General features: G+C 40.4%; 1 protein-coding gene across 2 annotated transcripts in view; it reads right to left on the bottom strand.

Annotated features, from left to right (window-relative positions):
* Positions 1-17,624, bottom strand: part of ADAMTSL1 (ADAMTS like 1) — a 1,031,718-nt gene that overhangs the window by 28,153 nt on the left and 985,941 nt on the right. For both annotated transcript variants that reach the window (XM_060155110.1, XM_060155111.1), the window contains 3 exons: positions 17,045-17,257; positions 15,043-15,223; positions 11,617-11,824 (listed from right to left, as the gene is read on the bottom strand). In XM_060155110.1, the coding sequence (XP_060011093.1) occupies positions 11,617-11,824; positions 15,043-15,223; positions 17,045-17,257 (602 nt within the window). The remainder of the gene's footprint in view (positions 1-11,616; positions 11,825-15,042; positions 15,224-17,044; positions 17,258-17,624) is intronic.

Here is a 17,624-nt window from a genome sequence, read left to right as displayed (position 1 = left end):
TCTAGAGACTCATACAGAGTGAAGTAAGTGAGAAAGAGTAAAACAAATATCGTATATTAATGCATGTATGTGGAACCTAGAAAAATGGTGCTGATGAACCAGTTTGCAGGGCAGAAGTTGAGACACAGATGTAGAGAACAAACGTATGCACACCAAGGGGGGAAAGTCGTGGGGCATGGGGATGGTGGTGTGATGAATTGGGCAATTAGGATTGATATGTATACACTGATGTGTTTATAATTGATGACTAATAAGAACCTACTATGTAAAAAAGTAATAAAGTAAAATTTAAAAATGAAAAAATATATATAAATAAAGCATCACCAGAAAAAAAAAATTGGAGAGAGAAAGAGTTTTCCAGATAAGCAGAAGGCAAGGGAGTTATCACTACTAAACCAGCCTTACTAGAATTGTTAAAGGGACTTCTTTAAGCTGAATAGAAAGGGCAATAATTAGTAACAAGAAAAGATAAACCTCAATAGAAAGGTAAATATACAGAACATGTAGTGGATTAATCACTTATAAAGCTAGTATGAAGGTAAGAAGACAAACGTGGTAAAAATAACTACTATTACAATAATTCTTTAAGGATACACAAGATAAAAAGATATAAAATGTGACATCAAAATCATAAAACATGGGGAAGGGGTAAGAGTAAAAATGTTAAGCTTTAGAATGGTTTAAGTTTACAACAAACTTAAGTTTTTATCAATTTAAAATAGACTGTTAGGGATATACTGTATAATATATAAGCCTCATAGTAACCACAAAGCCAAAATATAATCACAAAAAATAAAAAAATGGAATATAAGCATACCACTTAAGAAAGTCATCAAACCACAAAGGAAGAAAGCAGTAGCAGAAGAAAGGAACAGAGAGGACTACAAAACAGCCAGAAAGCATTAAGTACATACATACCAATATATCTTTAAAGGTAAATGGACTAAATTCTCAATTCAAAAGACAGAGTAGCTGAATGGATAGAAAAAACAAAACCCATGTATATGCTGCTTACAAGAGACTCCCTTCAAACGTAAGAACACACAAACTGAAAATGAAGGGATAAAAGATATATAAAAAGATATTTCATGCAAATGGAGCCCAAAAGAAACTGGGGGTAGCTATACTTATGACAGTTTTTGTTTAACAGTCTAATTTTTCTGGTATAAGAGACAAGGGAACTACATAATGATAAAGGGGTCAATCCACAAGAGGATATAACATTTGTAAATATTTATGCTCCCAACATAGGAGCACCTAAATATATAAAGCCAAATATTAACAGACCTAAGAGGAGAAATAGGCAGCAATATAAAAATAGCAGGGGGCTTTAATACCCCACTTATATCAATGGATAGATCATCCAGACAGAGAATCAATAAAGAAACATCAGCTTTTTAAACAATATGTTAGACCAGATGAATTTAACAGATATATATAGAACATTCCATCCAACAGCAACAGAACACACAGTCTTCTCAAGTGCACATGGAATGCTTCCTAGGATAGATCATATGACAGGCCAAAAAACAAATCTTAATAAATTTAAGATAGAAATGATATCAAGATGCATTTCTGACCTCAATAGTATGAAACTAGAAATCAATTTCAAGAAGGAAACTGGAAAATTTGCAAATATGTGGAGATTAAACAACATGCTACTGAACATTCAATGGGTCAAAAGAGAAATAAAATATTTTGAGACAAATGAAAATGGGAATATTACATACCAAAACTTGTGGCCTACAGCAAAAACAGTTCTGAGAGGGAAGTTCACAGTGATAACTGCCTACCTCAAGAAACAAAAGTCTCAAACAACCTAACTTTACACCTCAAGGAAATAGAAAAAGAAGAATAAATGAAGGTCAAAATTAGTAGAAGGGAGAACAATAACAAATTTTAGAGCAGAAATAGAGACTAAAAAGCCAACAGAAGAGATCAATGAAACAAAAAGCTGATTCTTTGAAAAGATAAACAAAATTTATAAGCCTTAGTTAGACTCACCAAGCAAAAGAGACAGAGGACTCAAATAAAATCAGAAATGAAAGAGGAACTATAACAACTGATACCACAGAAATACAAGTATCATAGAGACTACTCTGAACAATTATACACCAACAAATTAGACAACCTAGAAGACATGGATAAATTCCTAGAAACATATAACCTACCCAGACTGAATCACGGTGAAATAGAAAATCTGAACAGACCAATACAAGTAAGGAGATTGAGTCAGTAATCAAAAACCACCCAACAAGCAGAAGTCCAGGACCAGACAGCTTCACTTAGGAATTCTACCAAACATTCAAAGAAGAATTAATATCAATTCTTCTCGAACTCCTCCAAAAAATAAAAGAGGAGGGAACTCTTCCAAACTCATTTTATGAGGCCAGCATTACCCTGAAACTAAAAACCAGACAAGGGTGATGCAGAAAAGAAAATTACAGCCCAATATCCCTGATGAACATAGATGCAAAAATCCTCAATAAAATATTAGCAAAGCAAATTCAACAATACACTAAAAGGATCAAAGACCATGATAAAATGAGACTTGGTCCAGGAATGCAATGACGGTTCAGTATCCACAAAGCAATCAACATGTGATATACCACATTAACAAAATGAAGGATAAAAATCATTTGATCATCTCAATAGGTGGAGAAAAAGCATTTGACAAAATTCAGCATCTGTTTATGATAAAAACTCTTAACAAAGTGTATGTAGACAGAGTGTACCTTAACATAATAAAGGTCATATATGACAAGTCCGCAACTAACATCATACTCAAAAGTGGAAAGCTGAAAGCTTTTCCCCTAAGATCAGGAACAAGACAAGGATGCCCACTCTTGCCACTTTTATTCAACATAGTATTGTCTTTGCAAGAGCAAATAGGCAAGGAAAAAAAAAAAGAAGGCATCCAGGTTGGAAGGGAAGAAGTAAAACTGTCACTATTTGCAGAAGACATGATACTATTTATAGAAAATCCTAAAGACCACCACCAAAAAAACTGTTAGAACTAATAAATTGAGTAAAGTTGCAGAATACAAAATCAACACACAAAAATCAATTGCATTTCTATACATTAATAACAGACTCTCAGAAAGGGAAATTAAGAAAACAATCCCATTTAAAATTACACCAAAAAGAATAAAATACCCAGGAATAAATTTAATGAAGGAGATGAAAGACCTATACACTGAAGACTTATTAATGAAAGAAATTGAGGATGACAAAAACAAATGGAAAGATATTCCATGCTCATAGATTGAAAGAATCAGTATTGTTACAGTGTCCATACTACTCAAAGCAGTCTACCGATTCACTACAATCCCTATCAAAATTCCAATGGCATTTTTCACAGAAATAGAATAAACAATCCTAAAATTTATATGGAATCACAAAAGACCCCAAATAGTCAAAGCAATCTTTAGAAAGAAAACACTGGAGGCATCACTGACTTCAAACTATACTAGTGATAAAAAATTACAGTAATCACAGTATAGTTTTGCATAAAAACAGACACACATATATTGAACAGAAGAGCCCAGAAATAAACCCACGCATATATGGTCAATTAATTTACAACAAAGGAGCCAAGAGTATACAGTGGGGAAAGGACAGTCTCAATAAATGTTGGGGAAACTTGACAGTCACATGCAAAAGAATGAAACTGAACCACTACCTTATACCATACACAAAAATTAACTCAAAATGGATTAAAGACTTGACAGAAAACCTGAAACCAGAAAACTGCTAGAAGAAAACATAGGTGGTAAGCTCCTTGACATTGATTTTAGGGATGATTATTTTTAAAGCAAAAATAAAGAAGTGGAACTGTATCAAACTAAAAAGCTTTTGCACAGCAAAGAAAACCTTCAATAAAATGAGAAGGCAACTTATTGAATGGGAGAAAATATTTGCAAATCATATATCTGATAAAGGTTTACTATCTAAAGCATATAAAGAACTCATATAACTCAATAGAAAAAAAATCCAATTTAAAAAGGGGCAGAGGATCTGAATAGACATTTTTTTGAAGAAGACATGCAAATCACCAACAGGCACATGAAAAAAATAAGGTACTCAACATCACTAATCATGAGGGAAATGCATATCAAAACCACAGTGAGATATCACCTCACACCTGTTAGGATGGCCATTATCAGAAAGCCAAGAAATAAGTGTTGGTGAGGATGTGGAGAAAAGGGAACCCCTGTGAACTGTTGGTGGGAATGTAAATAGATGTACCCACTTTGGAAAACAGTATGGAGGAGCCTCAAAAAAATTAAAAATTAAAAATGAACCAGCAATTCCACTTCTGGGTATTTACCTGAAGAAAATAAAAACACTAATTTGAAAAGATATGTGCACCCCCATGTTCATTACAGCATTATTTACAATAGCCAAGATATGCAGCCAACCTAAGTGTCCATCAATGGATAAACTGATAAAGAAAATGATATGTGTATATACACACACAGGAATATTAATCAGCAATAAAAAAAAAATCTTGCCATTGTGGCAACACTAATGGACCTGAGGACATCATGCTAAGTAAAATATGCCAGAGAAAGACAGATACCATATGGTCTCATTTATATGTGGAATCTAAACAAAACCAACAAAATAGATACAGAGAACAGATTGGTGGTTGTCATAGTCAGGGGGTGGGTAAAATAGTTAAGGGGATCAAAAGGTACAAGCTTCAAGCTATAAAATAAGTAAGTCATGGAGATGTAATATACAGCATGATGACTATAGTTAATAATACAGTATTGCATATTTGGAAGTTAAATAGATCTTAAAAGTTCTCATCAGAAGAAAAAATGTTTTTAGTAATTGTATACTGAAGGATATTAATTAGACGTATTGTGGTGATCATTTTGAAATATATACAAATATCAAATCATTATGTTGTACTCCTAAAACTAATATAATGTGAATTATAAAAATAATTCAGTTAAAAATTCAGCATCCAATAGAGGAATCAGGCTCCCTGACTTCAGACTATACTACAAAGCTACAGTAATCAAAACAGTATGGTAGTGGCAGAAAAACAAATATAGATCAATGGAACAGGATAGAAAGCCCAGAAATAAACCCACGCACCTATGGTCAATTAATCTATGACAAAGGAGGCAAGACTATACAATGGAGAAAAGACAGTCTCTTCAATAAGTTGTGCTGGGAAAACTGGACAGCTACATGTCAAAGAATGAAATTAGAACACTCTCTAACACCACACACACAAAATAAACTCAAAATGGATTAAAGACCTAAATGTAACACTGGATCCTATAAAACTGCTAGAGGAAAACATAGGCAGAACACTCTTTGACATAAATCACAGCAATATCTTTTTGGATACACCACCTAGAGTAATGGAAATAAAACCAAAAACAAATGGGACCTAGTTAAACTTAAAAGCATTTGCATAGCAAAGGAAACCATAAACAAAACGAAAAGGCAACCTACAGAATGGGAGAAAATATTTGCAAGTGATACAACTGACAAGGGATTAATCTCTAAAATATAGGAACAGCTCATAGAGCTCAATATCAAAAAAACAACCCAATGAAAAAATGGACAGAAGATCTAAATAGATATTTCTCCAAAGAAGATATACATATGGCCAAAAGGCACATGAAAGGATGCTCAACATCACTGATTATTAGAGAAGTGCAAATCAAAACTACAATGAGGTGTCACCTCACACTGGTCAGAAAGGCCATCATCAAAAAGTCTACAGATAATAAATACTGGAGAGAGTGGAGAAAGAAGAATCCTCCTACAACTGTCAGTGGGAATGTAAATTGATGCAGCCACTATGGAGAACAGTATGAAGGTTCCTTAAAAAACTAAAAATACAGCTACCATATGATTCTGCAATCCCACTCCTGGCCATATATCCGGAGAAAACCATAGTTGGAAAAGATACATGCACCCCAGTGTTCATTGCAGCACTATTTACAATAGCCAAGACCTGGAAGCAACCTAAATGTCTATTGACAGAGGAATGAATAAAGAAGATGTGGTATATTTATCAATGGAATACTACTTAGCCATAAAAAGGAAGGAAATAATGCCATTTGCAGCAACATGGAGGGACCCAGAGGTTGTCATACTGAGTGAAGTAAGCCAGACAGAGAACAACAAATATCATATGATATTGCTTATATGTGGAATCTAAAAAAAATTATACAAATGAACTTATATACAAAACAGAAATAGATCCTCAGACATAGAAAAGAAACTTATGGTTACCAAAGGGGAAAGAGGGGGCAGGGATAACTTAGGAGTTTGAGATTAACATAAACACATACTATATATAGAATAGATAACCAACAAGGACCTACTGTATAGCACAGGGGACTATACTCAATATTTTGTAATAACCTATAAAGGAAAATAATCTGAAAAATATGTATAACTGAATCACTTTGCTGTACACCTGAAACTAAATCAACTATACTTCCATTAAAAAAAATTCAGCATCCAAAGCTCTATTCCAGACTCACTAGATGAGAATTTGCATTTTTAACAAGATCCATAGGTGGTTCACATTAAAGCTTGAGACAAACTTGCCTAGAGGGTTCTAGAAGAAAGAAGAAGGGGGTGAAGAGTGTTAGAGACGAAGGAAGGAGGAAAGACCTATTTTTCTGTCTTTTAGGAAAAATAATCTCTCAGCATGATCAGTGTGCACGTATATGCCCTTGAGTGACTTCAGTGATACAATGCAGAAACATCTCCCACGTGTAGCCAGATCTGTTCCCAATTGTAATTTCACAAACTGCCAGTAAGCCTTGAGGGCCTAGAAGCAGAGCTGCCTTGGGCGGAATGAGAGCTATCAGAAGTGGGCTTTTCCAGGTAGGAGAAAGATGATATCTCCCAGGCATGGGAGCAAGGGGGAGCTCATGCCTCTTTGACTAAGAAGCACATGTATTAGGTCACTGGAAATAAGGGGGGGTTGGTAGAGGCCCCAAAAAGTAGCCTCTGGCTGAGCATATTGATTTGCCAGTGTTGAGCATCATTCCCAGGCTCACCTGGGACACAAATGGCTTATAAGTTGCAAATGAATTCTGTGGTCACATTTTCCCCAAATAACATTTCATCTTCATTAGAGATGACCACAGTGTGTTAACTTAATAGGATGTTCCAAGTGATTGTTTTCCAAATAACACACTTCAGGGTTGGGATGAGGGAACATGAATGCAGTAATGTGTAGATACCAGTTCCAATAAGTTCAAGTTGCCAACTGCCCCCAAGCATTCAGTCACACTATTTCATAGAGTTACACAAATAATTTTGAGCTGTGTGGTTGCTTTGGCATGTCCTCACAGGCCAAGCTTAATGGTATGTTTCAGATACTGACCATTCGGAAATTATGCCTGACCAATCAAAACAGTTATCCTACCAATTAGCACGGGCCTCTGACAAACCACAACAGTTGTTCCCACATAGTTGGTAGGTACCAGCTGATAATCGGTCCTGGCAGGCAGCTCTTAGATGCTCAGTAGGTCTCCAGTAAGTTTTGAACCCAGACTTTAGGAAAAACAGAGTATATACAATTATATCATTTCCCTCAAGCACCACACCAGATTTTTTTTTTTTTTTTTTTTTTTGGTGCCAACAACATTCTAAAACAGAGAAGGAGTCAGATGATGAATAGGACAACTATGCTTTGTCTAAATAGAGGCCCTGTCTACCTGCACTGGGCAAAATCTAGGCCTCTAATTACAAATGGGAGTTCCTGACTTGTGTTGAGTCCCACCTGGCCCAGAAACAATGACCTGGCCCAGAAATGATGACAGCACCGCACACTGCACCCTTGGCTGCTTCTGTCATGGCCTGGTGTGTGTCACGGCTCAGGTTTGCTCTTCCTAATGAAGAATGTGCAGTTTGTGTTGGTCTTTCTTTTCAGTTATAACTAAAACATAAAATTTCCTCTCCAAATGGAGAGTTACTGTGGTTCCTCCCTCCGTCCAGCTGAGCCCCCATTTATTCTCTCTCTTGAGCTAACCTGGGACTTTTTTGGTTAACCTCCAACAGGGAACTGAGAAAGGAGTTGCTGGTAGCAGCTAGGCTTCAACTCTTCTTGGCCTGGAACAATGGTTCTCTACCCTGACTGCACATTAGAATCACTTGAGTGGCTTCTAAAACATGCCCATGTTTAGATCCCTCTCCTGAGCAATTGACTTAGAGTCACTGGAGAAATTTCTTTAAAAGACCAATGTCTAGCAAAGACACCACCAAAAAGGAAAATTACAGGCCAATATCTTTGATGAATATAGATGCACAAATTCTCAACAAAATATTAGCAAACTGAATCCAGCAACACATAAAAAATATCGTAACACCATGACCAAGTGGGATACATCCCAAGTTCACAAGGATGGTTCAGCATATAAAATCAATCAATGTGATAACACCACATAAACAAAAGACAAAAAACACATGATCATCACAGTAGATGCAGAAAAAGCATTTGACAAAATTCAACACCCATTCATGATAAAAAAAAAAAACCTCTTACCAAAGTGGGTATAGAGTGAACATATCTCCAGATAATAAAAGCTATTTATGACAAACCCACAGACAATATAATACTCAATGGTGAAAAGCTGAAAGCCTTTCTGCTAAAATCTGGAACAAGACAAGGATGCCCACTCTCACTTCTTCTATTCAACATAGTATTGGAAGTCCTAGCCACAGCAATCAGACAAGAAAAAGAAATAAAAGGTATCCAAATTGGGGGGACTTCCCTGGCAATCCAGTGGTTAAGACTTCACCTTCCAACTCAGCGGGTGCAGGTTTGAAACCTGGTCAGGAAGCGAAGATCCCATGTGCCTCATGGCCAAAGAACCGAAACATAAAACAGAAGCAATATTTTAACAAAATTCAATAAAGACTTTAAAAATGGTCCACATCAAAAGAAATCTTAAAAATAAAAAGGTATCCAAATTGGAAGGGAGCTAAAACTGTCATTATATGCAGACGATATGATACTATATATAGAAAACCCTAAAGACTCCATACAAAAACTACTAGAACTGACAAATTCAGCAAGGTAGCAGGATACAAGATTAACATACAGAAATCTGTTGCATTTCTTTACACCAACAACAAAATATCAAAGGGAATGTAAAAGAAACAATACCTTTTAAAATCACAACCCCCAAAAGAAAATACTTAGGAATAAACCTCACCAAGGAGGTGAAAGACTTATTCGCTGAGACCTATAAAACATTAATAAAGGAAATTAAAGATGACTCAAAGAAATGGAAAGATATCCCGTGCTCTTGTATTGGAAGAATTAATATTGTTAAAATGGCCATACTACCCAAAGCCATCTACAGATTTAATGAGATCCATATCAAATTACTCATGGCATATTTCACAGAACTAGAACATATAATCTTAAAATTTACATGGTACCCTAAAAGACCTAGAATTGCCAAGACAATTCTGAAGATAAAGAACAAAGCAGGAGGCAAAACCCTCCCAGACTTCAGACAATGCCACAAAGCTACAGTAATCAAAACAGCATGGTATTGGCACAAAAACAGTGGATCAATGGAACAGAATAGAGAGCCCAGAAATAAGCCCACACACCTAAGGTCAGTTAATCTTCGACAAAGGAGGCAAGAATATAGAATGGGCAAAAGACAGTCTCTTTCAGCAAATGGTGCTGGGCAAGTTGGACAGCTGCATGTAAATGGATGGAGTTAAAACACACCCTCTCACCATACGCAAAAACAAACTCAAAATGGCTTAAAGACTTAAAACATAAGACACGATACCATAAAACTCCTAGAAGAGAACATAGGCAAAACATTCTCTGACATAAATTGTACAAATGTTTTCTTAGTTCCATCTCCCAAGGCAATAGAAATAAATACAAAAATAAACAAATGGGACCTAATCAAACTCACAAGCTTTTGCACGGCAAAGTAAACCATAAACAAGATGGAAAAAACCTACAGAATGGGAGAAAATATTCACAAACACTGCGACCAACAAGGGCTTAATTTCCAAAATATACAAATAGCTCATACAACTCAACAACAAAAAACAAACAACCCAATCCAAAAAATGGGCAGAAGTCCTAAATAGGCCTCTCTCCAAAGAAGAAATATGGATGGCCAATAGGCACATGAAAAGATGCTCAACATCACTAAATATTAGAGAAATGCAAATGAAAACTATAGTGAGGTGCCACCTCACACCAGTCAGAATGGCCATCATTAAAAAGTCTACAAGTAACAAATGCTGGAGAGGGTGTGGAGAAAAGGGAACCCTCTTACACTGTTGGTGGGAATGTAAATTGCTACAGCCACTATGGAGAACAGTCTGGAGGTTCCTAAAAAACTAAAAATAGAGCTACAATATGCTCTAGCAATCCCAGTCCTGGGCACATATCCAGAGAAAACAATACATGCACCCCAATGTTCACTGCAGCACTATTTACAACAGCCAGGACATGGATGCAACCTAGATGTCCATCAACGGATGAATGGATAAAGAAGATGTGGCACATATATACAATGGAATATTACTCAGCCATAAAAAAGAAAGAAAGAATGCCATTTGCAGCAACATGGATGGACCCAGAGATTGTCATACTGAGTGAAGTAAGACAGGGAAAGACAAATATATGATATCGCTTATTTGTGGAATCTAAAAGAATGGTATAAATGAACTTGTATGCAGAACAGAAATGGAGTCACAGATGTGGAGAACAAACTTGTGGTTACCAGGAGGGAAGGAGGGGGAGGGATAGACTGGGAGATTGGGATTGACATATAGATGCTACTATATATAAAATAGATAACTAATAAGAGCCTACTGTTATCATAGGGAACTCTACTCAATACTATGTAATGAGCTATATGGGAAAAGAATCTAAAAAAGAATGGATATATGTATATGTGTAGCTGATTCACTTTGCTGTATAGCAGAAACTGATAAAACATTGTAAATCAACTATACTCCAATAAAAATTAATTTAAAAAACCCCAAAAGACACATGCACCCCAATGTTCATTGCAGCACTATTCACAATAGCCAAGACATGGAAACAACCCTAATGTCCATTGACAGATGAATGGATAAAGAAAATGTGGTGCATATATACAATGGAATACTACTGAGCCATAAAAAAGAACGAAATAATGCCATTTGCAGCAACATGCATGCAGCTAGAGATTATCATACTAAGTGAAGTCAGAAGGAGACAAATATCATATGATATCGCTTATATATGGAATCTAAAAAAATGATAGAAATGAACTTATTTACAAAACAGAAACAGACTCACAGACTTGAAAAACAAACTTATGGCTAACAAAGGGTAACGAAGGGGGAGGGATAAATTTGGAATTAACAGATACAGACTACTATATATATGAAATAAATGGTCCCTATATAAATGACAGGGACCTACTGTATAGCACAGGGAACTCAACTCAATATCTTATAGTAACCTATAATAGAAAAGAATCTGAAAAAGAATAAATATATATGCACAACTGAATCACTCTGCTGTACACCTGAAACATTGTAAATCAACTCTACTTCAATAAAAAATAAAAATTAAAAAAGAAAAAGCCCTCTTACCTGGCCCCAGCTGGAGAAGGCCCACTCCACACATAGCTGTTGGTTACAGGCCTGGGTGTCGACTGGCCGTTTGGCAAGCTGTGTGCACATGTCATTGGACACAGGAGTGGAGATCCCAGAGGCTTTCAGCTTCTGGCAGGTCACTCGGCGGGTCTGGACACCTCCCCCACAACTCCGGGTACAGGCGGACCAGGAGGTCACCATCCACCTGGAAAGAGGAAGAAGAGTCAGGGCAAAGGGTCAAGCCTTGAGGAGAGGGACGATGCCATACACTCTCAGAAAAGGAGCCCCATGCATCTTCCTCTTCTCACCACACAGCAGCTAATTGCAGGGCCATGTCTCTTTTCACAGTATATGCTTGGGGTGGTAGGCTGAAAATCCCCACCCCTCCCCGCCGAGATATCTATATCAAATCCCTGGAACTTGTGAATGCTACCTTATTTGGACAAAGGATGTTTACAGATATAGTCAAAGATTTTGAGATGAGATTGTCCTGCATTATCTGGGTAGGCATTAAATACCATCATGTACCCTTATAAGAGAAAGGCAGAGGGAGATTGGACATAGAAAATGAGGAGACAGTGTGACCACAGAGGCAGAGGTTGGAGTGATGTGGCCACAAGCCAAGGGACACCGGGAGCCACCAGACGCTGCAAGGGCCGAGGAACTGATTCTCTCCCAGAGCTTTATGGAGGGGGTACAGCCCTGCTGACACCTTGATTTTGGACTTCTGGCCTCCACAACTGTAGGAGATTAGATTTCTCTTGTTTTAAGCAACGATGTTTGTGGTAATTTGCTGTGGCAGCCACAGGAAACAAATACCCTTTGGAAATTGACTAAAAAGGCGCATTGTGAAAGAGTTTTCTGAAGATCAGTTGCCTTTTCTTAACATTGGCCCCAAAAGCCGTGAGCTTGCAGATGACACATTCTGGGAAGACAGTCCTTTAGCTGGTTACGCTGCATTGCAGTTCTGGTACATCCTAATGGCATCCAAGTGTGGGGCAGAGAAGGGACAGTTTCCCAGGGAAGTCAGATCCAAACCTGGGTCGCCCCCTGACCCTGGAGGCGGTCTGGGTCTCGGTTCAGCCAAGTTCTGTCTGCTTGTACTCACTGTTTATTCTATGTCGCCTTAACCCACGTCTCATTTGATTTTGTTTAATCCCTCAGAAACCTACGAAGTTCCTTCCAGCTTTCTGGAGCAATTCCCACGCCCATGAGTCACAGTCCATAGGTCTTACACCTCTTAGAGGGCTGTATACGTGGTGACAGTAGTCGTTCTCAAGATGTTAGCTTCTAACTGCAATTCGGGCCCTCAGAAGTGAGACTGACCAGGACTGAGACAAATGGCTTTCCTCATAAAGCCAAGCTGTAAGCTGGGAAACACTCTGAAATCCTTGGTCTGTATACAAAGGTGGAGGGGTTCTCTTTGGATGTTTGTACCCTGGGCTAATCCTCAAAGAAGAGGGGAAGGGGGTGCAGTTTGGGGAGAAGAGTGAGAAAAAAATTTGGTGCTTTCCAGCCATTTAATTCCATCTAGAGAAAACAATTTGTTTTACTGCCTGAGAAAAAAATTTTTCTAAATGAAGTGGCTGAAACAGCTACCTGGGTCAAAGCGGGACTTCGCAGCGTTATTCAGACAGCCTACGAGGGCCACACTTGTTTGTGTGCAGAGAAGGGGGCTGACGTGCCCAGGAAGCCTGGTGGGGAAACCAAGCAAAGGTGAGCCTGTGGCCACTTCCTGGTCTAGTGGCGCCACATCTGGCTTTCAGGAGAGGTAAGTAGCAGGGACAGGGAGCAAATTCCTCCTGAATCTGGGTCTGTGACTTATTTAATTTGGTGGAACTCCTCTGCTCCATTAGCCCTGGAGAGAGATGACTGCGTGCAGATTTCCATCTCGCAGGAGCAGAGCCACTTAGGAGACAAGCAGACGGTGTTTTAAAGCCGCTGGGGGCACTGAAACCCAAGCAGACCCAGCCATTGTTTCATCTGCAGAAGTAAATAAGGCTGATTGACTCTGACCATCACCACAACAAATCAAAAGGTCCCTGGCATGTCCAAGACCTCCTCTTCATTTCACACAGCTTGGCAAGGGCGGTCTTCCAGCCTCTCGTATCCCTGGTGAATGTCAGGCCTGCCTTTCAATCAACTTTTATTTCCAAATATCCATTTCAGCAATTTTTCAGGAGTTGGGGTGGGGGCTTTGAGAAAAGAGAGGTACGGGCTATGTTACAGTTCAGGAAGGGTATAAAAGGACATTAATCATTCCCGCGGAAACCTTCCCGTCAGCAAGTCAAACTGCTGATATTAACAAGTGTGTTTCATATTTCATTGAGGCTGTCCTGGTTTCAGCTGCTTCTTATGACTCAGCTGGCAAAACACGAAGCAGTTGCCTAAGTAGTGGATGAACGTCCCACAGATAGGTAGTAAAGGGGCATTTCAGGACCCAGCCAAGTCTCCCCAGGCTCTGGGCGCCATGCTGGTGCCAACTCCAAGCCCATCCATTATCCCTTTAGCTGCTGCCTGACGCTGGGTGGCAGGGGAAGGGTACTGCTCGGTGGGACTCACAGCTGCTCAAAGCTCGGGGCAGATGGAAGAGGCAGAGACTGTGGGTGTCATTCTGAGCTACATAAGGGACCCAAATGCAGAGAATGGATAGTTGGCCCTTGAACAACACGGGTATGAACTGCACAGATCCACTTATACTTGGATTTCTTTCACGAAATACCGACTACAGTACTACACCATCCGTTGTTGTGGAATTGCCGATACGGAGCGCCGACTCTCAGGTTATAGGTGGATTTCTGACTGCTCGGGGTCGGCGCCCCTAACCTCTGCAATTGCTCAAAGGTCAACTGTAAACCCCAAGTTGAAGCAACTATGGGAAATGGAAATTTATGTCAACTTTAGCAGAATGCAACCCTTTGTAGAAGAGAGGATAATGTTTCCTTAACTAAATTGGAGTACTGATGAGCACAGGTATTTACAGCTAGAAGAAAGGGGAGGAGTTGGGGTATAGGCCAATAGTCACTATCCCCTAAACACTTCAACTGCAAACATGTTTCTTTTCTTACAAACCAACCACAGAGCCAGCTTCTTACTGCAGTGTGGGAGCTTCTCTCTTGCCAGGGCCTGGGATGCTCCTGGACCCTGAACAGACCCTGTCAGGCCCTTGGGAAGCCTGGGCAGCCTTTAGCTGGCTGAATAGTGAGGGAAGAAACAGCGAAGGGAGGAGGCTCATCCTGAGGGATGTTTTCTGTGCAGTGGAGAGGCTGGCGGGCCCGGGCCTACAGGAAAGGACGTCAGGTCCCCTCACCTGCACTTAATGTAGCTCTCTCAGTGCTAGACAAGGGCTGGCTATGAACTTGGCTAAAAGTCCAGGCCCATCCTTGGGAGTGGGCGGCCTGAGGCAGCATCCAGCGCACTCACCGGGAAGGGCAGTCTCTCCGGTTGCAGGCGATGGGCTGCACAGCAGGGCGCACCTTCCCTGCGCAGTGGGTGGGGTTGACCTCCGTGCTGTTCAGGAGACACCTCAGGCGGGGCTGCTGAACCCCTCTGTTACCACAGGAGGCTGAGCAGGTCGCCAGTCTGTCCACAGACCACCAGTAATCTATCACAGAAGGAGGATCAGAGGTGAAAAGAAGATAGCATCAATGTCCATGTTATTCCTTCAGAGTGGTGGGGTGGGGTGTGGTAGGAATGAGATGCTGTTATGAAGGAGGCTCTGCCCTGCGGTAGGCTCCATTTCCCACCGATCTAGGCAAGTCACGTGGTCTCCAGGGGCCTCCGCTGGCTTATCCATAGCTCTTATCTTGTCATGCTACTGTGAGGACGGGATATAAAGAAAGTACAGGGCCTAGCCCAGTGCCTGGCACATAGAACTTCATCAGTGGCTGTAGCTCTCGTATTTTTTAACCTACTTCCTAAAGTACTCTTTCCTTCCATTAGTTTACCAGAAAGTGACTTTATTTTTCAACAAAGAGATATAAAAATATCAGAGGTACTTAACAATCATATTTAAAAGTCTATACTGGAGTTGGACTTTGTATATGTTACAGAAAAACAGCCTATCCAGAGAGGCTCACTTTTCACGATGATGTTGGTCAGAAAGGCCATTTCTTTGGATTTTCTATTTAGGGGTCTGGGACTGACTGGTAGGAAAGCTGTTAAAAATAACAACTGGGCTGGGGCTTCCCTGGTGGCGCAGTGGTTGAGAGTCCGCCTGCCGATGCAGGGGACGCGGGTTCGTGCCCCGGTCTGGGAATATCCCACATGCCGCGGAGCGGCTGGGCCCGTGAGCCATGGCTGCTAAGCCTGCGTGTCCGGAGCCTGTGCTCTGCAACGGGAGAGGCCACAACAGTGAGAGGCCCGCGTACCAGGGAAAACAAACAAACAAACAAACAAACAAACTGGGCTGGTAAATTCTGAATGCTTATTTGCACTCAAAAGATTTGTGTGCTACAAATCTTGCAGATAGGCACTGCCTTCTGGTTTTCAGCAGAGAGTGCCCGTCTGGCAAGAAAACGCAACATTGACTTTCCTGTGTGGAAAGTGAGATGGCGGTGGAGGCCTCAGGAAGATCTCCCCCCTTATGTGCTATTCTGGGCTGAACTCTGTCCCTTCCCACGGAAACCTTCATTTTAGGATACGTGCAGTAGAATTTTGCTTTCTCTACAAGTATCACACATAGGCCACAGGTAGAACCAGTCTATGGAAAACTCAAAAGCCTCACGTGGTTTCTATAACAAGGCCAGTCTGGGCTCCTTTCCCACTGTTTTGGGCTCATTCACAACCCTTTCTTGGGGCCGTGAATGCCAGGCCCCACCCAAGGGCTTTCTGACCTGCCCAGGTGCCTGGAAGGTGAATGCATGAGCCACGCAGACTCCTCAGTCTGCTCGTGGACAGGCCACAGAGAAGGTGCCAGGAAGGCACTTGGCGTGTGACTGCAGCTGGAGACTTCTGGATGATCAGCGGTCCTGGCACCAGCCCTAGTTCTCCGAGGCAGGGGCAGTAACCACGTAGTTCACATCGAGAGGTAATTTTAAACCAGCTCAACAGAGAAAACTTGTATTTTCTTAGTAGGCAACTTTGCGAGTGTGTGTGTGTGCTCTCTACTAGTTAAACCAGCATAAAGGAAACACATTTGCTTTGCTCTATGGTGAGATCTCCTTGGTCCTGAGCAGCAGTAACATGATGAGCAGAAGGGCGCATCTGTGAAAGCAGCACTGACTTTTCTGGGTTCTGCTGAGATGGGGTGGGTGGCTTTTCTGAAGAGCCTCACCCTATGGCAACACGGTTGGGCTTCCATTTGCATGTTCTAAGAACCACTGGAGATCAGAAATCACTTTGTTCTGCTGGAGAATTAGATTTCCAAGTAGACTCTCTTCTTCAAGAAACAAGCCTGGCGCCCAACACCTGAAGGGTTTCTTACCTTGGATCACTAAAGAGGCCTTCTGGACGAGCATTCCCGCCTCATTCTGAGCAAGGCAGCTGAATTCCCCTTGAGACCCGCCACTAAGATTTGCAACCCGGAGAATCCGTCCGGCTGCCAAGATATGATGCGTCAGTCCTGTGGTATTGGCAACTGGCTGGTCACCGTGGAACCAGGTGATATTGGGAGTAGGGTGGCCTTTGATGGGGCAGCCTAGAAGGAGAGGTGAGGAGAGGTAAGCCATGGATAAAGCCAATAAGGACACATTCCTGATGAGCTGTCTGACTGTTTCCATGGGTTTTGAGGCCATACCTTTGATGTGGCTTCCCCATGGCATTTTTCTTATGTTTCCCATTCCCAAGCAAATGGGAGATGTTTTTATGCTCTGGGTGCTTGGAGGGTGACTGTTAACTCATTCAATTAAAGTAAAAATTCCTGGGGAACACAAAGTACCTATTTTTGTCTATGTCCCTGTAATAACTTAAAAAAAAATGAAGCAATTAAGATTTACTCATTGGACATTTTCTCAGGTTAATTAGTTCCTATGCCAATTTTATACTGAAAGAAATCACTTCCTCAA

The sequence above is a fragment of the Lagenorhynchus albirostris genome, chromosome 7, assembly GCF_949774975.1.
Source record: "Lagenorhynchus albirostris chromosome 7, mLagAlb1.1, whole genome shotgun sequence".
NCBI lineage: Eukaryota > Metazoa > Chordata > Mammalia > Artiodactyla > Delphinidae > Lagenorhynchus > Lagenorhynchus albirostris.
The sequence above is the reverse complement of the archived record's forward strand: the minus strand, read 5'-3'. Positions and strand labels throughout refer to the sequence as shown.